The sequence below is a fragment of the Muntiacus reevesi genome, chromosome 1 (genome assembly GCF_963930625.1).
Source record: "Muntiacus reevesi chromosome 1, mMunRee1.1, whole genome shotgun sequence".
NCBI lineage: Eukaryota > Metazoa > Chordata > Mammalia > Artiodactyla > Cervidae > Muntiacus > Muntiacus reevesi.
In genome coordinates, this window is record NC_089249.1 from 212,366,139 (window position 1) to 212,388,648 (window position 22,510).

Here is a 22,510-nt window from a genome sequence, read left to right on the forward strand (position 1 = left end):
TTTCTTATTTGGAACCAGTCTGTTGTTCCATGTCCAGTTCTAACTGTTGCTTCCTGACCTGCATATAGCTTTCTCAAGAGGCAGGTAAGGTTTTCTGGTATTCCCATCTCTTTCAGAATTTTCCACAGTTTATTGTAATCCACACAGTCGAAGGCTTTGGCATAGTCAATAAAGCAGAAGTAAATGTTTTTCTGGAATTCTCTTGCTTTTTTGATGATCCAATGGATGTTGGCAATTTCATCTCTGGTTCCTCTGCCTTTTCTAAAGCCAGCTTGAACATCTGGAAGTTCACGTATTGCTGAAGCCTGGCTTGGAGAATTTTGAGCATTACTTTACTAGCATGTGAGATGAGTGCAATTGTGTGGTAGTTTGAGCATTGTTTGGCATTGCCTTTCTTTGGGATTGGAATGAAAACTGACCATTTCCAGTCCTATGGCCACTGCTGAATTTTCCAAATTTGCTGACATATTGAGTACAGCACTTTCACAACATCATCTTTTAGGATATGAAATGGTTCAACTGGAATTCCATCACCTCTATTCTACCAGCTTTGTTCGTAGTGATGCTTCTTAAGGCCCACTTGACTTCACATTCCAGGATGTCTGGCTCTAGGTTAGTGATCACACCATCATGATTATCTGGGTCATAAAGATCTTTTTTGTACAGTTCTTCTGTGTATTCTTGCCACCTCTTCTTAATATCTTCTGCTTCTGTTAGGTCCATACTATTTCTGTCCTTTATTGAGCTGAGCCTATCTTTGCATGAAATGGTCCCTTGGTATCTTTAATTTTCATGAAGAGATCTATAGTCTTTCCCATTCTATTGTTTTCCTCTATTTCTTTGCATTGATCACTGAGGAAGGCTTTCTTATCTCTCCTTGCTATTTTTGGAACTCTGCACTCAAATGGGTGTATCTTTCCTTTTCGCTTCTCTTCTTTTCACAGCTATTTGTAAGGTCTCCTCAGACAGCCATTTTGCTTTCTTGCATTTCGTTTTCTTGGGGATGGTCTTGATTCATGTCTCCTATACAATGTCATGAACCTCTGTCCATAGTTTGCAAATGGTTTGCCTTGGAAACAAACAGAGATCATTCTTCATTTTTGAGATTGCATCCAAGTACTGCATATCGGACTCTTTTGTTGACTATGATGGCTATTCCATTTCTTCTAAGGGATTCCTGCCCACAGTGGTAGATATAATGGTCATCTGAGTTAAATTCACCCATTCCAGTCCATTTTAGTTCGCTGATTCCTAGAATATCTATGTTCACTCTTGCCATCTCCTATTTGACCTCTTCTAATTTGCCTTGATTCATGGACCTAACATTCCAGGTTCCTATGCAATATTGCTCTTTACAGCATCAGACCTTGCTTCTAACACCAGTAACATCCACAACTGGGTGTTGTTTTTGCTTTGGCTCCATCTCTTCATTCCTTCTGGAGTTATTTCCCCACTGATCTCCAGTAGCATATTGGGCACCTACTGACCTGAGGAGTCCATCTTTCAGTGTCCTATCTTTTTGCCTTTTCATACTGTTCATGGGGTTCTCAAGGCAAGAACACTGAAGTGGTTTGCCATTCCCTTCTCCAGTGGACCACATTTTGTCAGAACTCTCCACTATGATGCATCCATCTTGGGTGACCCTACACACCATGGCTTAGTTTCACTGAGTTAGACAAGGCTGTGGTCCATGTGATCAGATTGGCTAGCTTTCTGTGATTCAGGTTTCAGTCTGTCTGCCCTCTGATACCCTCTCTCAGAGCCTACAGTCTTACTGTTTTGTAAGTAGTTGATATTGTAAATCAACTACTGCTAAATGCTTAAAGAAAATCTGTAAATACACAAAGACCTTTATCTTGCCTTAAAACAGAACTCTATTATATAGCAAAGTATGAAAATGAGTATAAATACGAAAATTCATGTTAAAATTGGGGTGTCAATAAATCAGAGAAGAGAAAATAATACAGTGTAAAAGACACCAAAGTAGCCTCTACTCATTTAATTTTCCTTACAACTTATAAATGCTATCACAATTCTAAAGAGACTGGACTTGGGCGAAAATTTTTTATTATGAAGACATCGGTCTAAGGACAGAAGGATCAACATGTGCCAGCTTACAATTCCTTGTAAAAATAATAACAAGAAAAATTAGTAGAAAATAAAAATCTGAAAGTTATCTGGATTCTGAAAATGTTAAGCAATTCTCCCTGTACCTTAATTTTGATCATTTTTGCTGGATTATTTCTGCATATTTAGGCGAAGAGAGTATTTAATTTTTCTGTTGTAATTAATAACGTAGCACATCCTTCAGAGCTTGGCATGGTCTTTAAGAATCATCTGGAGCTTCTGGCTCAGCAAGATATTCCCTCTGGCCTTCAGCTTGCCACTAAAGAACGCCTGGAAAGGAGAAAGGGAAAGAGTACCAACCTTTGTTACATCACAGTTTCTATCTTTTTAAAAAAGATCATTGTTAAGACTGAATACAATTGAATTAATAACTCTGGACAACAAAGGCAACTTTTATCTAGCAATGGTAGTTTAATGATTATAAATAGCACCCAATTTTTAGATATCTAAGAAAAAATAAAGATGGCTTGTATATTTTAGAAAACCATAGAATAGAAAGATCTGGTGCTTCTGCTTCAAGCTATGCTTCTGGCTTTAATCCATGTTCTTAAAAGTGAATTTGAGACCATATAAATAAAAAGGCTTTACTGTATTACTAACAATAAAAACATTCAATTCAGAACTTTTAAAAATAGATTTAAAATATTTATTATATCTTCATGAAACAGAAGGCCATATATTGGCAAAATAAGATAGTCCAACAAAGTGGTACATAGATCCTAAGCTGTAGCATCAGGATGCCTGGGTTAAAATCTAGGCTCTGCCACTAAATGGAAGGTGAGCGTGGACAAATGACTTAACCTCTCTGAGCTCTGGCATCCTTATCTATAAAGAGTATGACAATAGCACCTAAATAGCAGCTTTGTTGCATGAGTTAAATGAAACAGTGTGCAAAGTTCTTTGCTTAGCACCTGACATACAGAAGTAGGTATTAAGCTCGTTATTACAAGTAAAAGGCCGTCATGTTAAAACACTAAGAGCTCCAGTTCTCTTCTGACCTGACAAAAGAAATGTGTGCAATTTCTCCCCCACTGTCAAGTTCTCTAATGGTAAAATAAAAATGATAAAACACATACAGCTTACTAAGAAAACAAGACATGGAATATGAAGTGAAAAGAAGTCTCTAGATTTTTAGCTAGATTGGAAAAAAATAGTAATATCCATGTCTACTTAACATTACAAAGCAGCCCCACAAATAAAATGACACTTGGGAAGCACAGCCATCAACCTGAACTGGGCATACTAGCAAAAGAGATGTTCAGAAAGCTTAAAAACATGCTCAAGACCATAGTGCCAGCAACAAGTAGGCCAGGACCTGAATTTGGGTGCTCTCTGCTTAAGTCTCCCCTGATCATTAACTAGCAGCAACTTAATCTCAGTGCCAAATCCTCACCACCTGGAGGAAAAGCAAAAACTACTTAAACTTTTTATCCCAAAATTAATACAGGATAATTTCATTCAATCAGGATCAAGTGCTAAGCTTTCACACTGGACACTGGAATTTTAAAACTTAAGACTGCTTTCACTGCGCAGCTACAGACGTGATGGTCTGCACCTCCTGCAGAGAGTCACTACTGAGACCTGCTTGCCAGGAGCTACGATCTGAGAGGGACTTAGCAACCAATAAGAACACCTATTTCCTTGAAGTAAATACACCAATATGTGGTGGTTGTTATTGAATAGAAGAATTTTGTAAAGAAATCTCTGTTCCTATTTAACTGTTTTCTTACGACAGGTTCCTAGAAGAAGAATTACTGAATCATGGCATTTAGATTTTCTTGACCATACTTCCATTTTCATGGTTTTCAATCTTTGTTGCTCACTGCACTAGGGTACTGCACTGAACTCAAACACACTTTGGAGTATTTAAATTTTTTGAAGGAAATACAGTGACATTGGTCAAAGACAACACAAAAAACTAGTCTTGTTTAGATCTAACTATTTAATAAACTGAACCATTAGGTATTTTTTTTGGCCAAGCAATGCCATACAAATTTTTTTTTATTGAATTGTAAGTTGTCATAAAAGAAGTCAGTGAAACTCTCACAGTGCTTTCCAGAAAGACTGTATCAAATGAATATTCCTTCTAGCTACGTGTGATTTCTCTTATCCCAACCTTAATAATACTATTTCTCCAATCTTTGAAAATCTGAGGCAAAAATGACATGCTTTAATCTGCATGTTTTAGATACTGGGGAAAAATTAGTAATTGTTCTTATGTATGTTAGTCATTTCCCTCTCTCATTAATTATTGTTTCATGTCTTTTGCTCATTTTTTTTACACTGAGGTCTTATTGTTACCCATAGTTTTTTTAGGTTATTGACCCCAATATACTATGTACCATCATACCCCCCCAAGGTTTATGGAATGTCTTATAGAGGAAGCCTGACAAGCAGAAGTTTTATATTTCTACACAACCTAAACTACTATTATTGAGCTTATATTCCTTATTTCTATCCTTGCTTTAATCTATTCTAGTATTAATTAAGCATCTAAAGTACCCTAGGCAATATTTTATGCTAGAAAAGAAACATCTCTCCCTGTTCTCAGGGTGCTAACATTACAATAGGTAAGTCAACAAACAAAATGTGAACAAGTAATTAAAGACACAAATGCTATTAAGGAGGTTATGAAAAAATATAACAGGAGGGAACTACTCTTGATAAAACAAAGCCAGTCCTGCAAAAAGATAGGGATTGAAATTCCAGAAAAAGCAAACAAATAGACGTTGAAGGAATAAAAATTCATGGGAAGGAACTAAGAGGAAAGGCAATGTAAACTGATTTAGTATAAGTGATGCGGCAAGCAGGGGAGATGGGCGAGGGAAGCGTCACAAACAATATGGTAACAGGTAGTTTAGATTTTATCTAAGTGCAAAAGAAAATCTTGGAGGTTTTTATCAGGTGGAATAACTGATAATCTGATTTCATTCTTAAGAGATTATCCTGCCTCCCGTGCAAACAGATTGGTGGAAAGGCAAGACCAAGTGTAGTAAGACCAGTCAGGAAGCCAGGTGAGCGATGATGGAAACTCAGGTCATGATGATATCCCTAGTGATGAGAGAAGAAAATGAACACTAAAGATACATTTTGGAGAAATAACAAGCAGGATTAAGGATAGAAAGGATACAAAGGTAAAGAAGGATGCCAAGACAATTCTTGTATTATTGAGCATACTAATTTCAGCAGACAGATCATTGTGCCATTTCCTGAAAAAAGACTTGGGGGAGAAAATTAAATCACAAGTTCTAAATGGGGCATAATAAAGTATCCCATCAGAGACACAGTAGAGAGCTGGTTATATCACTGTGGAACTCAGAGAAGATAACTGAGTGAGACAATTAAATCTGTTAAGATGACAACATATAGATGGCTCTAAGTACCACAGGATAGATGGACTCATTTAAGAAGAGTATTATTTAGAGAAGAGTCCTGAAATGAGCTCTCAGAAATACCAAAACCCAATGGCTTCGGGTAAAAGAAGAAGACACCACAAGAGATTAAGAATAGCCAAAGGTGGAAAAAGCAAAATAGGAGAATAAGGTGTCATAAAAGCCAATGAATGAAATTATTTCAAAAAGTTGGTGGTTAACTGAGTTAAATGCTACTAAAATGCTGAGAAAAACCTAGACAGAGAAATATTCACTGGATTTAGGAGTTTTATGGTATCGTGTCTTCAAGTCCTTTTGAGTTTAATTTTAGCCTTTTTTTAACATAGCCGCTAGATAATTTTTGATTACATGTGTGGCTCATATTATATGGGGCTTCACCTCTTGGCTCAGACGGTAAAGAATCTGCCTGCAATGCAGGAGACCCAGGTTCAGTCCCTGAGTCGGGAAGACCTCCTGAAGAAGGGAAGGGCTACCCACTCCAGTATTCTTGCCTGGAGAATCCCATGGTTTTAATTACATGTGCAGCTCACATTTTATATCTAATATGTGTCTAATATTACAACCAGGACAGCACTGCTTTAGATGATTCTTTTGTGAAAAGGAAAAAGATTTAATATGGCATGCTGGATGGGGATTGCTTTAAGACCAGTGTTAGCTTGCCTCTGTGCCATCATGAAATGAGAGAGAATGATGCAGAAAAGAGCAGAAGGGGAGCAGCAATGACGCTGAGTAGATACCTGGATGAGAAATGAAGATGGCTTTGACAGAAAGAGGGAGACCTCCTTCAACATAATATACAGGGAAAAAAAGAAGATGGATGCAGATGCTGAAGGGATTCTCTGACGGCTCAGATGGTAAAGAATCCGCCTGTGATGTGGGAGACCCAGGTTTGATCCCTGGGTTGGGAAGATCCCCTGGAGAAGGGATGGATACCCACTCCAGTATTCTTGCCTGGAGAATTCCATGGACAGAAGAGCCTGGCAGGCTATAGTTCATGGGGTCACAAAGAGTCAGATACGACTGAGCAACTAATACACGCAGATGCAGATGCCAATAGAATAGATCTGGTGATGGGAAGGTAAATATTTTCATCTGAGGTCTTTCTTGTTTTCCCCAAAGAAGCATGAAGAAAGGTCGTCAGCTGAAGACAAATATGAAAAACACATCTTAGACAAAAGGAATGGAAGCTTAGTGGAAAATCACGGTAAGATTGCTAGACAGTGCTTAAAGACTATTTGAGATTTGTAATCAAAATCTGGGCCTTCCCTGGTGGGCTCAGTGATAAAGAACCCACTGGCCAATGAAGGAGATGCAGGTCCAACTCCTGAGTCATAAAGATTCCCTGGAGAAGGAAGTGGCAACCCACTCCAGTATTCTTGCCTGGACAATTCCATGGACAAAGGAACCTGGTGGGTGACAGTCCATGGAGTCGCAAAGGAGTTGGACATGGGTTAGCAAATAAACAACAAAAATCAGAATTTTAAAGGGAATCCAACTTGTCTATTGGTACAGTTTTCCTCCTAACTCCTTCATCTATTCTGGTACAGATAGAAAGATGGCAGAGAGTAGAGTTAAAATAGGGTGGAATTTTCCATGCAAGTAAGATGAGAGATATACGGGGAGATGAGGATATTTTCAAGGCAGCTGTTATGATGGACCCCAAAATCTAAGCTGAACAAGAAGAGATGAAAAGACAGAAGGGCGTTGACAGAAAGTGGTGGTGTCAACAAACTGGAGGCCTCTGAAGTTCAACAGCAGTAGTAAGAATCACAAAACAAAAACAAGGGATGGTATTGGAAAATGGTGATGTTTTGAAACAGGTATTGGAATTTGTACATTTTATACTTCCAGTAAAGACAAAAGTTGATACAGAATGGACCAAAAGATAATTTGAAACAATATCAATAAACTAAGAGTCATCTGGTTAGAGAATCATTTTTATGAACGCTGAAGGAAGCCACCAAGGTTGACAAGAGTTGGTGCAGAGACAGACTATACACTAGGATATACGGGGTTTGACAGCTGAAGAACCGGGGTGAGAGCACCAAGGCGGGGCAGAACATAATTGAGCCCAATGAGTTTAGAAAACCTCTAGTATTAATTAGAACTTCTCTAAGGACTAGATCTTTGAGAATAATAAACAGCTAGGTTTGCATCAAGTTTTGCCTCTGCTTTAATTTTTTCACACTTAATTCCATTCTGTCTGGTATTGACAGAATGGTACATAGAATAACACAAACCACTATCATTTATTATGCAACTTCCCAGTATCATTTACCCCCAAAGACCTGATATTCCCAATGATTGTACAAATGTTACATAAAGGTTTCCCTAAATCCTACATTTAATCCTTTAAAGGCATCTCAAGTATATCTTACAAAAGAACTCTTAATTACTCACTCAGCAGCCATAATGACCTTTAAAAATCAGATGTCAATGCAGAGCTCAACAGCTTCCTATCATATACAAGATCTAAAATCCTCACCAACATCTACAAGGTCCAGTATGATTAACCCATGCCTACTTCTCCCTTTTCCCCTCCTGTCTCTCTTCCCATTGCTCATTTTGTTGGTCTCCTCACAGTTATATCCGATAAGCAGAGCTACTGGTGCCTCCGGCCTTTGCACTGGTTGTTTCTTTAGCCTTACAGTTCATTTCCTCATCCTCACTTTGCTCAGGTCTCTATCAAGTCGTTTTGGACAACCCTATCTAAAATAGTGCCTCTATACTGTCACACTCTAATCCAGGGGTTGGCAAACTACAGCCCAAAGGCCAAAAGCAGTCTGCTGCATATTTTCATTCATAAACAAATTTGAGTGGAACTCAGTCACACCCAGTGGTATATATATTATCCATGGCTACTTTATAAATGGCAGAACCAAGTAGGTGCATCCGAGACCACCTGGCCCGCAACAGAGACCATCTGACCTGCAAAGCTTACGGGACCCTTTACAGAAAAAGTTTGCCAACCACTACTGTAACCCGTAACTCTGACTTATTTTTCTCCATACCTGAAATTATATTTCTTTTCCATTTCCCTCCAGAAATAAGCTCTGCCCAGAAGGGGCGCTGTCTTCTTTAGCCACATCAGGCACCCAAATAAAAGGAGGTACTAAATAAATTCCTGGGAAAGAATTAACTGAGACCTCACTCAGTACCTTGCATTATAGTAACGCTTCATGCATATTAGTGAATTTAGTTATCATCCATTTAGTTCTTTGGGATTATCATTACTCATTTTACAATGATAAAATTAAGGTTTAGAGAGTAGGTGGCAGAGCTAAGATTCAAACTCAGGTTTATCTGATGCCAAAGGAATGTATTTTTAACCACGATACAACTTTATAATTCTTTTTAGTCTTTCTATCCAGGGAAATTGAACATTTTCTCCTTTATTCAAATTGTTCTGTAATTTGTAAAGTTGTATTGTTTTCTGCAAATAAGCACTGTGTCTTTCTTGTTTTGGTAGTCATTGGTTCTTGGAAGTTTGGGCAGTTATTATAAACAAATTTTTAAAATTATATCTTCTAGTTGGTGTTGCTGCTATGTGAAAGCTATTTTTAAATAATTACTGTGCATTCAACCATTTGTTTGAACTCCTCTGATCTAAGAATCATCTGATCTTCTTGGGATTTCTAGCTACATAATCATGATTCAAAGATTACAAAATTTCCTCCTCTCTTCTAGTTGCTACATCAGTCACTTTAATTTTGTGTGTCTGTGGTTACCCAGAACAATATTAACTTATAACAGTCAGTGAAGGTACTCTTGGTTTAATCATAATTTTCTACTGAAACGTCTCTACCCTCAGAAAGATACTGGCTATTATATTCCATCTTTCTATTTCCAGTTTACAGTGATGATTAAGACAAATTCTTAATCTTATACATCAGGGAAAAATGTCTAATTTTATGAAATATCATATGTTTTTTACCTCTGAACTAATGACAATAAATTAAAAGGTCTAGATATGAGTTTTATATTGTTTATCTGCTGAAGAAGCATTTCACTCAAAACTTTATTTTTAACAAGTTATTGGCTGAAAAATTCCATTAGAAAAATATATGATCTGTCAACTTGAAAACTGCTATCAACTCTGCCTTTCTTCAGAGTTGTAAGAAATCTGTCTTATAAACTAGAATTTTGGAGTCAGCCAAAAACTGCAACTGTAAAATAGGAAGCAATAATGATAAATAAACAAACATTTTAAGAACTTTACCTTCTGAGGATCAAGCTTGCCCAAGACTACTTCCATGAAATCTTCATCTGAAAGTGTGATGGTTACATCAGCAGAGCCTTTTGCAGGGCCTTGATACACTTTTCCAGAACCAGTTTTCAGGTCAATAGCTGGGAAAAACAGGAAGAAACCAATATTAGTCATTTTTATATTTACAACATGAGAATAAAATGAACCAAATAAATGCAGACTTTTTTCATAGTTTCAGAGTTACTGCGGTGTTTATTATACATTATTATATTACCTATCACTTAGGAAAAAAAATTTTTAAATACTTTATTTTTTGAGATGTCCTTTTTATAAAGAATATGATTTTCAAAAGAATCAAATCAATAATAGTTTTTCTTCATTGAAGAAGTTTACACAATAGAGAGATTTGAAAAGTGAATCAATGTAGAATAATATAATGAAGTTAAGAGGTTGGAAGTTATATGGTTAAGGTCTTTAGATTCAAATAAAGACTCTACAGTCAACAAAGGAAGAAAACAGAATTTTAAAACAATTGCATATTGGTTGGGGTGGGGGAAGGGAATGCACACTCATCACCTTTCAATAACTTGAACTCATCAAAGGTTCTGCCATATGAATTAAATGATAGTAAAATTAAATTTTTAAAAGCATTTCAATTAGTCATTTATTTATGAAATGCTTATTGCCCTAACTGTTGTGAATAAAGGTTAAAATTAAAATCTTTTCCCTTAACTGTTTTGGACAGCAGGATTAAGTGTTCCAGAAACAGGCTGGGTAACTGGAAAAGCTATTAAAAATTTACCTCCTTCATTGCTCTCTATATAGCACAGAGTTTTACGTTAACGTTACATTTTAGAAAGTTTTCATTATCACACACGTGACCAAGACCACTCATCCAGGAAGGCCAATTCCACTCATCCAGCTTTAGCCTCTTGAATGTGCTTTCTCTGCTACTGCAAAGAAGCTATGATCACATCACTCTCCCTAAGAGTGTGTAGGGAACTCCCAACTTAGGATCAAGAAAAGACACACACATGTAAGAAAAATTATATAGACTGGTTAGCCAAGTTCTGCTGTAAAAAGCAGAATTAAATCACGCACACTGTCCACAGAAGAGAATTTTGCCAACTAAACTAAAAAAATATAAATAAATAACATGACTACCTACGGTTACCTTGGGAAAGACAAAGAGTAAGAATGGAAACCTTTTGCTTTGTTTCATTCACTCATTTCATTGTTTCGTTTCTTCTATGGTTCTCAGACATTATGCAAGAGACTAGGACTAAGGCGTGAAGAACAAAGGCTCTGTTCTTACTGGTACATGCATATTACAAAGATGTTTTTCCGTGTTATTTGTGTAGTTAAAAACAAGAGTAGAATAAGAGAAGGAGGAAGGCAGACAGGGAGGGAGCAGGGAGAGAATACTGGGAGGGGGTCAGAGGGTAGAAAGGAAAGACTAAAGAAAAGCAAACCTCTGACATGCAACACATACTGTTTTAACTCTTCACAAGTGAGTCTAAGGCCCGCTGTATGCACTAGTCTTGCTCAGGAATAAAACTGGACTCACAAAAAAAAACAACAACAAACTGGACTCACACAATCTTAATACTTCAGTGTGGAGTAAGCCTCTCAGCGAATGAAGGCCCTTCTAATGAAGTGCTATCGACCTGCCCTCTCACTCACTCGGTTTTACCTGCTGCTTCACAGCCAGATTCTTATAAAGCAATACAACTTTTTTCTGTGGAAAGCTAATAACTAGTGCTGATAAACAAAAAGAGGGCTAAAAAGGGGAAAGTTCTTAGCAAGAAGACTAGCCCCGTGGGCAGAGACCACACTGGTCCTCGCTCAGGCAGCCGTCCAGCTCCTGCATGACCAAACACCACAGGCCTCAGAGGGGCGAACCTTGAAAGACACAACGAAGATGCCTCCTACTCCACGGCCAAAACCAAGCCCGATGCCAGAACTCTCCTCGTTCTCTTTAGACTCACGCTAACTTGGTTGTTAAAAATCCCGACACAGACACACCTCTGCCCAGCGATTCACTGTTGGTGTTGTCTGGATGGCGAGACACAGGAAGGAGCAGGGAAGATGGGCGCAGTTCAGGATCTCTAGGTTGGAATGCATCTTTCAGGCCACTGAGCCCAAATCCCTTGGCTCCTATGCTTGCTCAAGGGTAGTCACTCTGTATAACCCTAGTTCCACAGGTGAACAAAGTAGCTGAGCCTGTTCTCTCTAAACAGGTTTGCGTCTGCCATAATGTGAACAAGGCTGGGCCAACTAAAATGTTTAGAAGAACATTTTAAAAACAGCTTGCAAAAAAAAAAAAAATTAGATATTCCCTAAGGCAAGGTACTTAGTCACCTATTTTATGTCATTATGCACCAAGATGCAAAAAAGAGATGCCCATGTGGAATCATCTTCTAAAAAACATCATAAGCCAAAAATCTTAGGTACTTTCCACTGATGCCAGCTCTGATTTAGTTCAGGGACACAGACGGTGAGAAACAATTAGAATTGAAAAAAGATACACACAGCTTAGAATCAAACCAAATAAGAGACACACAGATAACTAAAGAGAATAATAAACACTTTCAGAGAACGTGTTCAAGCTTCAAGATTCAATTTGATTGTTAGCTTTGATAAATTAGGACCTGAAGAAGATACAGGAAAACAAACAAAAACCACAGGCATCAATTATAAGTAAGCATTAACAGGATTCAAATATTCCCATTTTGGAGTGGAAATGTAAGAAAAAACCCTTTGCCTAGGTTAATAAAAGGCAATTACTAAATGTAAGCACATTTTCTAATACTGTCTACAAAGCAAGTGACACTAAGATAAGGTGAAAATATTAGTTGGTTATTGACACTATATTGAAGAAAATTATCCTATTTGTCAGAATGAATCGCTTGTATATTTTATAAATCTCTGTAATACAGAGTTCTATTCTGCCAACTGTGAGACACACAATTCCAGCAACTTTTCTCACTCTTGTCAAATTCCTTTCCATGACCAGTATCTTCAAAAATTCTGTGCTTTATATTTATAACTCAACTTCTAATATAGTTTCATCTATAGGGAAAAGGTAGAATTCCATCATTCATAGATAGAAGTAAGGACAAAACAAAGAAAGAACGTCAAGTGATGATACCTACATTTCACTGTTAATTGATAAAGATTTTTAGAAAAAAAAAATAGACACTGAAATTTGGGGAACTCAATACCTATTACATGTTTGGCTTCCTTTATCCCCTTCTGAATTAACTTCCTATGAGCACAAATGTCTTCCACAAGGACAAACACCCAAAATGTTAACTGTGAGTAGTGGGATTATACACCAGTATTTCCCACTTTATACTTATATACACCAAAATTTATATCATGAAAATACAGTCCCTCAAAGGAATAGCAATTGTCATGTTAAAAAGAAACTTGTATGAATCCTAAATCAATTGAACAAAACTTCAAAATGCTTTCTAGGAATATATAAAGAAGATGGTCTCAAAAAGTTTCAGTTGATTCAGAGATACATTTTAAATTTTTTAGTATTAACAAGCATTTACAGTGATCTTTGATTGTAAAACAATCTGATTTACATGGTACTTAAACAGGCACTCTAAAACAGTAATCTTAGAATAAAAACAATAAAAATCTACAAAAGAGTAGTTTCTACTGTGCAAGTAAAATCCTAAATCTAAAGATTTTTTCCTTAAAAAAAAGTCTGTATAGACACATTATCTGCATGATATGTAGTGTGCAAATAATGAATGAAGATGGTTCATACCATCAGCTGTGGAACTTGCAGAAGCACAGTCTACAATCCTTGCTTTCAGGTACCACCATAGTATACTACTGTGAGTATAGTATTATAGTATACTATGAGAAGGATTACAACCAGGCTTGAGATGGGCCTGAAAGTTTACATGGTCCTAGAGTATAAATAAGCCAATCACAGGCCACTTCATGGAGCCCCTCAGCATTCCAGGGGCTCTTAGCCCATCTTAACTACATGAGATCTCACTGTAATATTTCACGATTATGAAGGAAGGGGGAAATTCTTGAGTTAGAAACTATTCTGAATGCTCCCTATACCACATCAGTAGATAGATGCTTGACTACAAATGAAAAGATCCTGTCACTTGGGACTTCAAGACAAAAAACATGAAAATCCAAAAATTTTCAGGGAACATTCACTGGGATACTATATTTCTCCACCATCTCTAGAGATTAGAATATTCTATAAAATAAACATATAGTTAGAATATAAAGAAAGAATGCTCTACAGATCAAAGGCTAGAGTACTCTATAGTATAAAGGTAAAGAAACGATGGTGAAAGTTCATTAATAGCATGTTTCATGACAAAATATGAATGGCGGTCAGCTACAGAATGAATGCTCGTATCCCTCCAAAATTCATATGTTGAAGCCCTAATCTCCAAACAATGATGATATTTAGAAACAGAAAAAAAAAAAAAAAAGAAAGAAACAGAGCTTTTGGGAGGTGATTAGGTTTATATGAGGTCATGAGAGTAGAGCCTCCATAATGGGATCAGTGTCTCTCTCTAAGAAGAGACATGAGGGAGATGACCTTTCTCTCTGCCTTGTGGGGAAACAGTAGGAAGATAGCCATCTGCAAACCAGGAAGAAGGTTCTCACCAGAAACCAACCCTGCTGGAACCCTCACACTGGACCTTGCAGCCTCCTCACTACGAGAAAATAAGTTTCTGCTATTTAACCTACCCAGTCGATAGTATATTTGTTACAGCAGCCTGAACTAACATACTCTCATTGTTAGAAGCAATGGCTTCTCAGTCTGTATGATTGATGATGAGAAACAGAATGGATGTATACTCACTTCACTGTCCTTTCGCCTATAGAGAAACACAGGGAAATCTGAAAAAGTTACGCATTTTCTGTCACAACATACAGACACTGGATACTTAAAAACATGCTAACAGATCTGGCTGACTAGCAAAGTCAGTCCACAAAGGTGTTAGTGCTTTTATTATGTGGACATAAAAAAAGAGAAAATTTTCTAATCTAGAAAAAAATTTTTACTCATCTTTAGTAATTTCATCTTACCTTCCCCAACTTTAAGAATTAAATTAAAATTTGACCCTGCAGTCTCTTAATAGGCCACAGGACAGAAAAGTTTGTACTATGATTAAGAATGCAGTTACACAACAGATACAAAAGATATGGTAAAAAAAAAAATGTCTTCTCCCTTTCTCTTTTTATCACCTAATTCTTCTTTCTTCATAAAATGGTAGTAAGGTTCTTTTGGAGCTCCATGTAAGTGAATGGAAGCGTGACTGCTTTCTCTCTGCAGCAACTTGGCTCATATTGGATACCTTGCCAGGCTACTAACAGCACTCTGATAGATAATTTTCCTAGATTAAATAAAATGAGTACCTTTGATTGCCAGTTTTATACACTGAGAAAATAATTATGATTTTATACTGATAAATAAGGTGATAATCCAAAATGTTAATTTGGGGGGGAGGAGGAAAAGTGATTTTAAATCTGTTAAAATATAATGATAATTACTCAAAACTTTAAAAGATTTCATTTTACTTGATGTACTTTCTTTATGTTTAAGAGGAATCTGAAGATTAAAGAAGCATACAGCTAAGGCAACCATTTAAAGTACTAACTTCGGGTGTTACAATGAAATCTTCAAAACAGATTATTTTCATTTTAATTGATTCTTTTCATCTCTAAAAAACATACATGTCTTCGTGCCATGAAACCCACTGAACGTGAAAGTCGCTCAGTCATGTCCGATTCTTTGCAACCCCAGGGACTATACAGTTCATGGAATTCTCCAGGGCAGAATACTGGAGTGGGTAGCCTTTCCCTCTTCCAGGGGATCTTTCCAACCCAGGGATCAAACCCAGGTTTCCCACATTGCAGGCGGATTTGTTTTACCAGCTGAGCCACAAGGGAAGCCCATGAAACCCATTATTTCCATTAAAAACAAAAAACAACACCTTACTGAAGAAGGTAAGATTTACCTACCTTCAAAGAGACAGGCTTTAGTTATAACAAGGATATCTTATTCCTATTGACTAAGAGTTATCTTAGAATATTATAGGGACAGGACTTACTCCACTTGGCTGCAGTATTTTCACCTTTCGTGATATGCCACTCAAACACAGCACCAACTTTCTTTACCACCTCTTGCCCAATATGCTGAAGGCGGCGACCTATTTCCTCAAACACAAGGGTACTCTGAAGCCCTGCACCCTAGCAAAAACAGAAAAGATAATCATTTCATTTTAAAAGATATGTAAAAATGACTCAAGGGGAAAAACTATCACAAAATCAATGTGCAATAGGGTAATTTTTTTAAAAACCTGCACATAAATAAGGCAAACTAGTTTTTGTTACACTAGTCTTCTTTAACACCTTTCTATTTATTTACGTCATCCAGAACCTCAGTCCCCTCAATAAAAGAATTTTACTTTTATCAGAATTCAGAAATAATATTTTACAAGTAGACTAGGAACTAACTTAACAACTTATATCCTAACAGACTTCAGCAGGAAGATACTGGACAAATTAACCAGCTTCTGTGATCTCATTTCTTCATTTGTAAAATGAGACTAAATTACATGAAACTTGAATTTCTTTCTAGCTCTAAAATTTCTTGTTTTTGATCTTAGATTCTTTTTAAAGAGATTTTAATTTTCATTCAGTTATGTGATAATATGGCTAATGAAACACATATCATGGATTTGAAAACTTCAACATTACAAAGTTAACATTCTGGAGACACAATATAAATACTTTTATTAATTTCAGCATGTATTTTTAAATCAAGAAAAAGGTACAAGATATTTAACTTTTTAACCTTTCTCCAAAATACTATTTACTTAAGATTTCTTATTAAACAAGTGATTTATTTACTTTAAAACTAGAAAATCAATTATATTCTCTTAAAAGATACCCTAGTATCACCACAAAAAAGTTTTCTAGAAATTCATAATTTTCAAAATATTCCTTTTCTTCCAGGCACTTTTGAATTCATGGTCTCTAGTTCAAGAATTAAGAATCTTTCATAGCTCTGAATTTTCTAGAGTAGACTGGACACTCTTAAAGTGATCTCAACTGAAATTCATAAACCAGGCTATGCCTTGGACGCTGTACTGTGCTTCCTCGGTCCTGCCAGGCTCTCTGTGACCCCGAGGACTGCAGCCTGCCAGCCTCCTCTGGCCATGCGGATTCTCGAGGGCTGCCATGCCCTCCTCCAGGGGATCTTCCCAACCCAAGGGATCAAACCAGGTGTCCTGCACTGGAGGCGGATTCTTTCTGTCTGAGCCACGAGGGAAGCCCAAGAATACTGGAGTGCATAGCCTATCCCTTCTTCAGGGGATCTTTCCTAACCCTAGAATCAAACCAAGGCCTCCTGCATTGCAGGTGGATTCCTTACCAGCTGAGCTACCAGAGAAGGCCATGACTTGGATATCAGCGGTTATAACCTACCTCAGATGGTGTCTTCGCTGAAGCAGCAGACACTGGCACAAGATCCACATATGCATTTGAAATGACAATGTCTCCAGTTCCTTGGACCTTATAAAGTGTATGAGAGGGGGGAAAAGAAACCAGCTCACTCTAATAAGGCCAATGAAAATGAAATTTTATTCTGAAATGCTATAAAGTCTTTTAAAAGAAATTTACATTTTTCTTCATATGAAAGAAAATCATCCAAATTAAATAAATAGTTCATAAGTTAAATGTCAACAGGAATAAACATGAAAGCTTATGACTTACTAAAATTGTAGTTAACCCTAACCATAGAATCAACTGAAGCCTTTCTCAAAAATACTTATGACCAGGTCCCATCTCCAAAGATTCCTATTTAAACAGTCTGAGTCTGAGCATTGGTTTTTGGAGGATTTATTTTGCAATATAAATATGTCTAGTGGGGAGCCAGGATGAGAATTGCTCAATTCTTATAAATAGTAAAAGGCATGGCACAAAATCCACATGAGGCAGGGTACTCAAAGTATTATTTGTTTGGTTAATATACAACAAAACTGGATAGGAACAGACCTTCTATTTCAAGTAGGAACTATACACAGTACAAAGTAAACACTTGAATAGCCTTTTTTTCAGAATATTCATTAAAAGAACTCAAATTCTAATTCCTAATATGGCACCAAAATTATTCCAATAGTATTCTTTTATAAAATTATGGTATTGCTACAAATGTATAGGATAATGTCTAAAACTTAAGGGTAGCATTTATTAAAACTGATTTTTAAGAATCAGGAAGATCATTCTCCCTTGACTATTTTCTATTACACTTCAGAAAAATAGATCTTCCAAACAATTTCTTCATTTTATTTCAAAGTATATACAGTGGAAAGCATGAAAGGAAACAATTAATGAACAAAATGCACTTTAGAAAATGACTCTCTTGTAACTAAGTAAGGGAAAGGATTCCCACAAATAGCTAATAGAAAAAGAATACCTCTAATCACTGGGGGGGGGGGGGGAATAGCAAATATACTGAATAGATAAGAAGATGTGCTTAGAATTTATCAAATGACAAGAATGTATTATATTTAGACATTAAACTATTACTCAACTTTTTTTATTTATATGAATTATTTCTATACTGTTCATGATGAGAAAATAGAGCCCATAATTGTTTTCATGGTCCTTAATTCTTTTAGAGTTCATAATTTTATTCAAAAAATAAACTTACATGAAATAGCTAGAAAATAAGAGGGTTCGGGAATATGTGATACAAACATTTATTCCAAGAGGATTTCAGAGGAAAGCTAGGATGTGTGTTTGTATGAATGGGGGAAAGGAGAGTGGTAAGGGAATGCCTCTGAGGACAAGACAGAGCTTCAACTGATGCTGAAAAGACAAAGGAAATTTGAAAAGTGAAATAAACAGTGTGCATAAAAGAATCAGGAAAATGATACTGAGAGCAGCAGGAAGTAATAAGGAGTAAGGCAGCCATACAAAGAACAGTTCTGGAAAGTTATTTATGTATGAAAGAAATCATGGTACAGTTTTTAAAAAAAAGTTAGGACCTAGGAATTGAGTGCTGAGACAGGCAGACCGAGGTGTACATCCCAGCTCTACCACTTTCTATGCAACCATGAGCAAATTATTTAAAAGATCTGAACCTAGATTTTCCCAAATTAAATGTAGAGTTGTTATGCATAGTAGAGATAATGGGATAGGCTGCTCATAGGTACTCAGTAACTATAAGCTGCTATTACTGCTGGTAGTGTTATTTAAATTGCTCAACACAAGACATTTAAGTAGTACAAATGATCAGGCCAAAAGGTATCAGCCTGGGAGATGTGTTAACAAAAATTATCTATAAAAAACTTACAAAAGGAGGATTGTATGTCCTTTTAGTATTTTATTGGAGCACTGCTAACAGCCTCACCCCCCAAAGCACTTAACTCTATAGGGAGATGTACTTTAATTTGTCTTGTTACTTGCTATTGATTAAGCTCAGATTCTGTGACATAAGATGTTAATTTGTGGGTTTTTGTGTGATCAAGATGCATATGATTTCTGTCTAGTAGAAAATATAACCATAAAGCATATGGTTTTATTGTTCTATAAAACAATTAACTTGTTTTGTCTCTTAACTCAGTAAAATTATTTTAGAATGCCTTCCCCATTGGACTACATAAACCCCGTTGTTCTACTTCTCCTTTGAACCAGATTTATCATCTTGCTAGCACCCTCATTAAGGAATTAAAGTTTCATCACGTTTTCATTTTTTATCTGTCTATGAATCATTCCTTCAATTTTCTGAAGATTATATTCTGACAACTTGAATGATAAGTTGAGCCAAAAAGATATGGTTGATTGGATTTTCAGAAATGTTATGTTAACGGGCACGAATTTAGTTGAGAATAAAACTGAAAATAAAAAACAAAGTACAGAGTCATCTTATTTTCTATTGAAAATTACCACTGATTTTTTTTAATTCCTAAGTTTTACTTCATATACATAGTTATTAACCAAACGAATGCTAGGATAGAACATAAATTACAGGATATGGTGAAGAAGGTAACGAAACAATGTACCTCTAACCACCTCACTCATACCTTGGTTTGGAAATGGATTCTATTTCCTTCCTTCCACATCTCAGTCTGCAAAGTCTGTCCCGGGTATACTGGTTTTGCAAAACGAACCTTTAAAAAAACATGTGTTTAAGGGTTAAAAATGTTTTAATATAAAGTTTCTCCATTTGGGGAGGAGGATAGTTTCGGATGGAGACTGGAGAGCATAAAAGGAAGAAATAGGCTTGACTATACTTAAATTCACAAAAACAGTAATATGATAAAATTAGTAAAGAAAGGTTATAATTAGTATTAGTTAATTGTCTTTCTAAGTATAGAATCAATAAATAGTTCATTCTTGACAAATCAAGACACAGAAGAATAACTATATTAAGCAAAGTTATACAGGCAACCATTAGTACAACTAAAAAGAAGCAATTAAAAGTGGTACTAATTAAGTCTGGGGAATAAGATCTGGGATTGGCATACAGGAAAGAATAATTCTACTTTTTATTTCCTAATTTTCTATATAATTTTATTTGTTCTGTGTACATATTATTGGACAATAATAAAACTATTTATAATAATCACTATAAAATAGTTAGAGAATAATCAGTGTTACCAAAGATAAGACATCAGAAAATAAGTTTCCACTGCTGCATGGAGCACAAACTGATAAAAGTTTTTGTAGTTATTTGACACTGTCTTAATGACTTTTTTTCTTTAAGTGTATGTCTTGATACTGCGCAGAGACATTTTTTTTTTAATTTATAATGGATGAAAACTTGAAGCTAACACGGATATAGGTTTATGTTTCCTGCTGCTGCTGCTAAGTCACTTCAGTTGTGTCTGACTCCTAGCGACCCCAAGGACTGCAGCCTACCAGGCTCCTCTGTCTATAGGATTCACCAAGCAAGAGTACTGGGGTGGGTTGCCATTGCCTTCTCCAGGTTTATGTTTATTAAAGTTCAAATGCAGCCAGTTAACATTTTTAATTAAATTAAGGTAAATCATAAAATATTTTAAAAATAATAACAATAATTTTTTAAAGGTATACCATAAGTTTTTGTTAAGGCATACACACTGACATATGTATGCTCCTAACTATTTGGTAATTTATAAAATAACCAATCTGCTAAAAATATAATTGTATATAAAATTCTTTATGATACATGTGTATTAGAGGTATTTATAGCTATGAAAACTTGCTGAATACCAAGTCAATGAAATAATAAAAATAATAATTTCAGTACAGTACTTCCTTTAAATGAAGTCACTAAGACTCCTTCTTAGTTACATATAATATATATTTATATATATATTTAAAATTAATGTAGACTAAGCATTATAATAAAAAACAGAGACATTACTTTGGCAACAAAGGTCTGTCTAGTCAAGACTATGGTTTTTCCAGTGGTCATGTATGGATGTGAGAGTTGGACTATAAAGAAAGCTGAGCACAGAAGAATTGATGCTTTCGAACTGTGGTGGTGGACTTGGACTCCAAGGAGATCCAACCAGTCCATCCTAAAGGAGATCAGTCCTGGGTGTTCACTGGAAGGACTGACACTGAAGCTGAAACTCCAATACTTTGGCCACCTGATGCGAAGAGCTGACTCATTTGAAAAGACCCTGATGCTGGGAAAGATTGAGGGCAGGAAAAGAAGAGGACGACAGGGGATGAGATGGTTGGATGGCATCACCGACTTGACGGACATGGGTTTGGGTGGACTCTGGGAATTGGTGATGGACAGGGAGGCCTGGTGTGCTGTAGTTCATGGGGTCGCAAAGAGTCAGACATGACTGAGCGACTGAACTGAACTGAACTGAAGACTCCTTCTCTTCTCTAACACTAAAAAGGAACAAATATTTAAATTAATAATTTACACATACCTTAATTGCCTTGAATCTCGACACATCATTATCTGCAAACTGCTGTAAAATATGCCTGGCAGAAAATCCAAATGTACATAATCCATGTAATATAGGCTTATCAAAACCTAAAAATAAGAGAGATAATTTAGTTAAAGACACAGTTCATGTTTAAAAACCAACAACAGTTAATTCAGAACTTCCAAAAATAATTTTTAAACTTCATTAACCTGAATCATACCATGTATTTTAAGAAACATGAAAAATATTCTATAAATAATGCTTCCTGGGGGAAAAATTATGAAATAAACAAACAAAGAAAAAAAATACATGAAAGGAGTGTCAGAGATCTGGGGACACAAAGAATTATTTTGTTAGGTTTGCCTGTAACCATGAAATCATCCATGGTGATTTCAATATCCATGTATGTAGACGGTTCTTCCTCAACCTGTCAGTTCTCTGCTTTCCCCTCCAATTACCTTGCCCTTCATAGTCTGTCCTCCAATGACCCTGTCCTTCACGATAACTCAGATATTCATCCCCATGGTCCTATCACAGACCTTGCACTAGCAGGAGCTACCTTCCACCATAATCTGAATTTCAAGAACACCATTTTCTGAACACTACTTCCTACCTTTCCACTGCCTTTGCATAAACATATTAGGAAAGGGCTATTTTTTAAATGTCACCAGTTAAACTGCCAGTCAGAAGTAGCAATGTCTCTATTTTTTTTTTTCTGCCATTTTCCTTCTATTTTTCTTTTTTGTTTATTTTTACTAATTGGAGGCTAATTACTTTACAACATTGTAGTGGTTTTTGTCATTGAGAAAAGTGCTCGGGCCTGGTGCACTGGGAAGACCCAGAGGGAT

At 36.2% G+C, this 22,510-nt stretch overlaps 1 protein-coding gene across 1 annotated transcript in view; it reads right to left on the reverse strand.

Annotated features, from left to right (window-relative positions):
* Positions 1-2,050: 2,050 nt before the first annotated feature.
* Positions 2,051-22,510, reverse strand: part of HSD17B4 (hydroxysteroid 17-beta dehydrogenase 4) — a 104,912-nt gene continuing 84,452 nt past the window's right edge. The window contains exons 19-24 of the mRNA XM_065918219.1: positions 21,663-21,769; positions 19,815-19,901; positions 17,212-17,298; positions 15,834-15,972; positions 9,739-9,866; positions 2,051-2,397 (exon numbers count right to left, since the gene is read on the reverse strand). Of these exons, the coding sequence (XP_065774291.1) occupies positions 2,308-2,397; positions 9,739-9,866; positions 15,834-15,972; positions 17,212-17,298; positions 19,815-19,901; positions 21,663-21,769 (638 nt within the window). The 3' untranslated portion in view covers positions 2,051-2,307. The remainder of the gene's footprint in view (positions 2,398-9,738; positions 9,867-15,833; positions 15,973-17,211; positions 17,299-19,814; positions 19,902-21,662; positions 21,770-22,510) is intronic.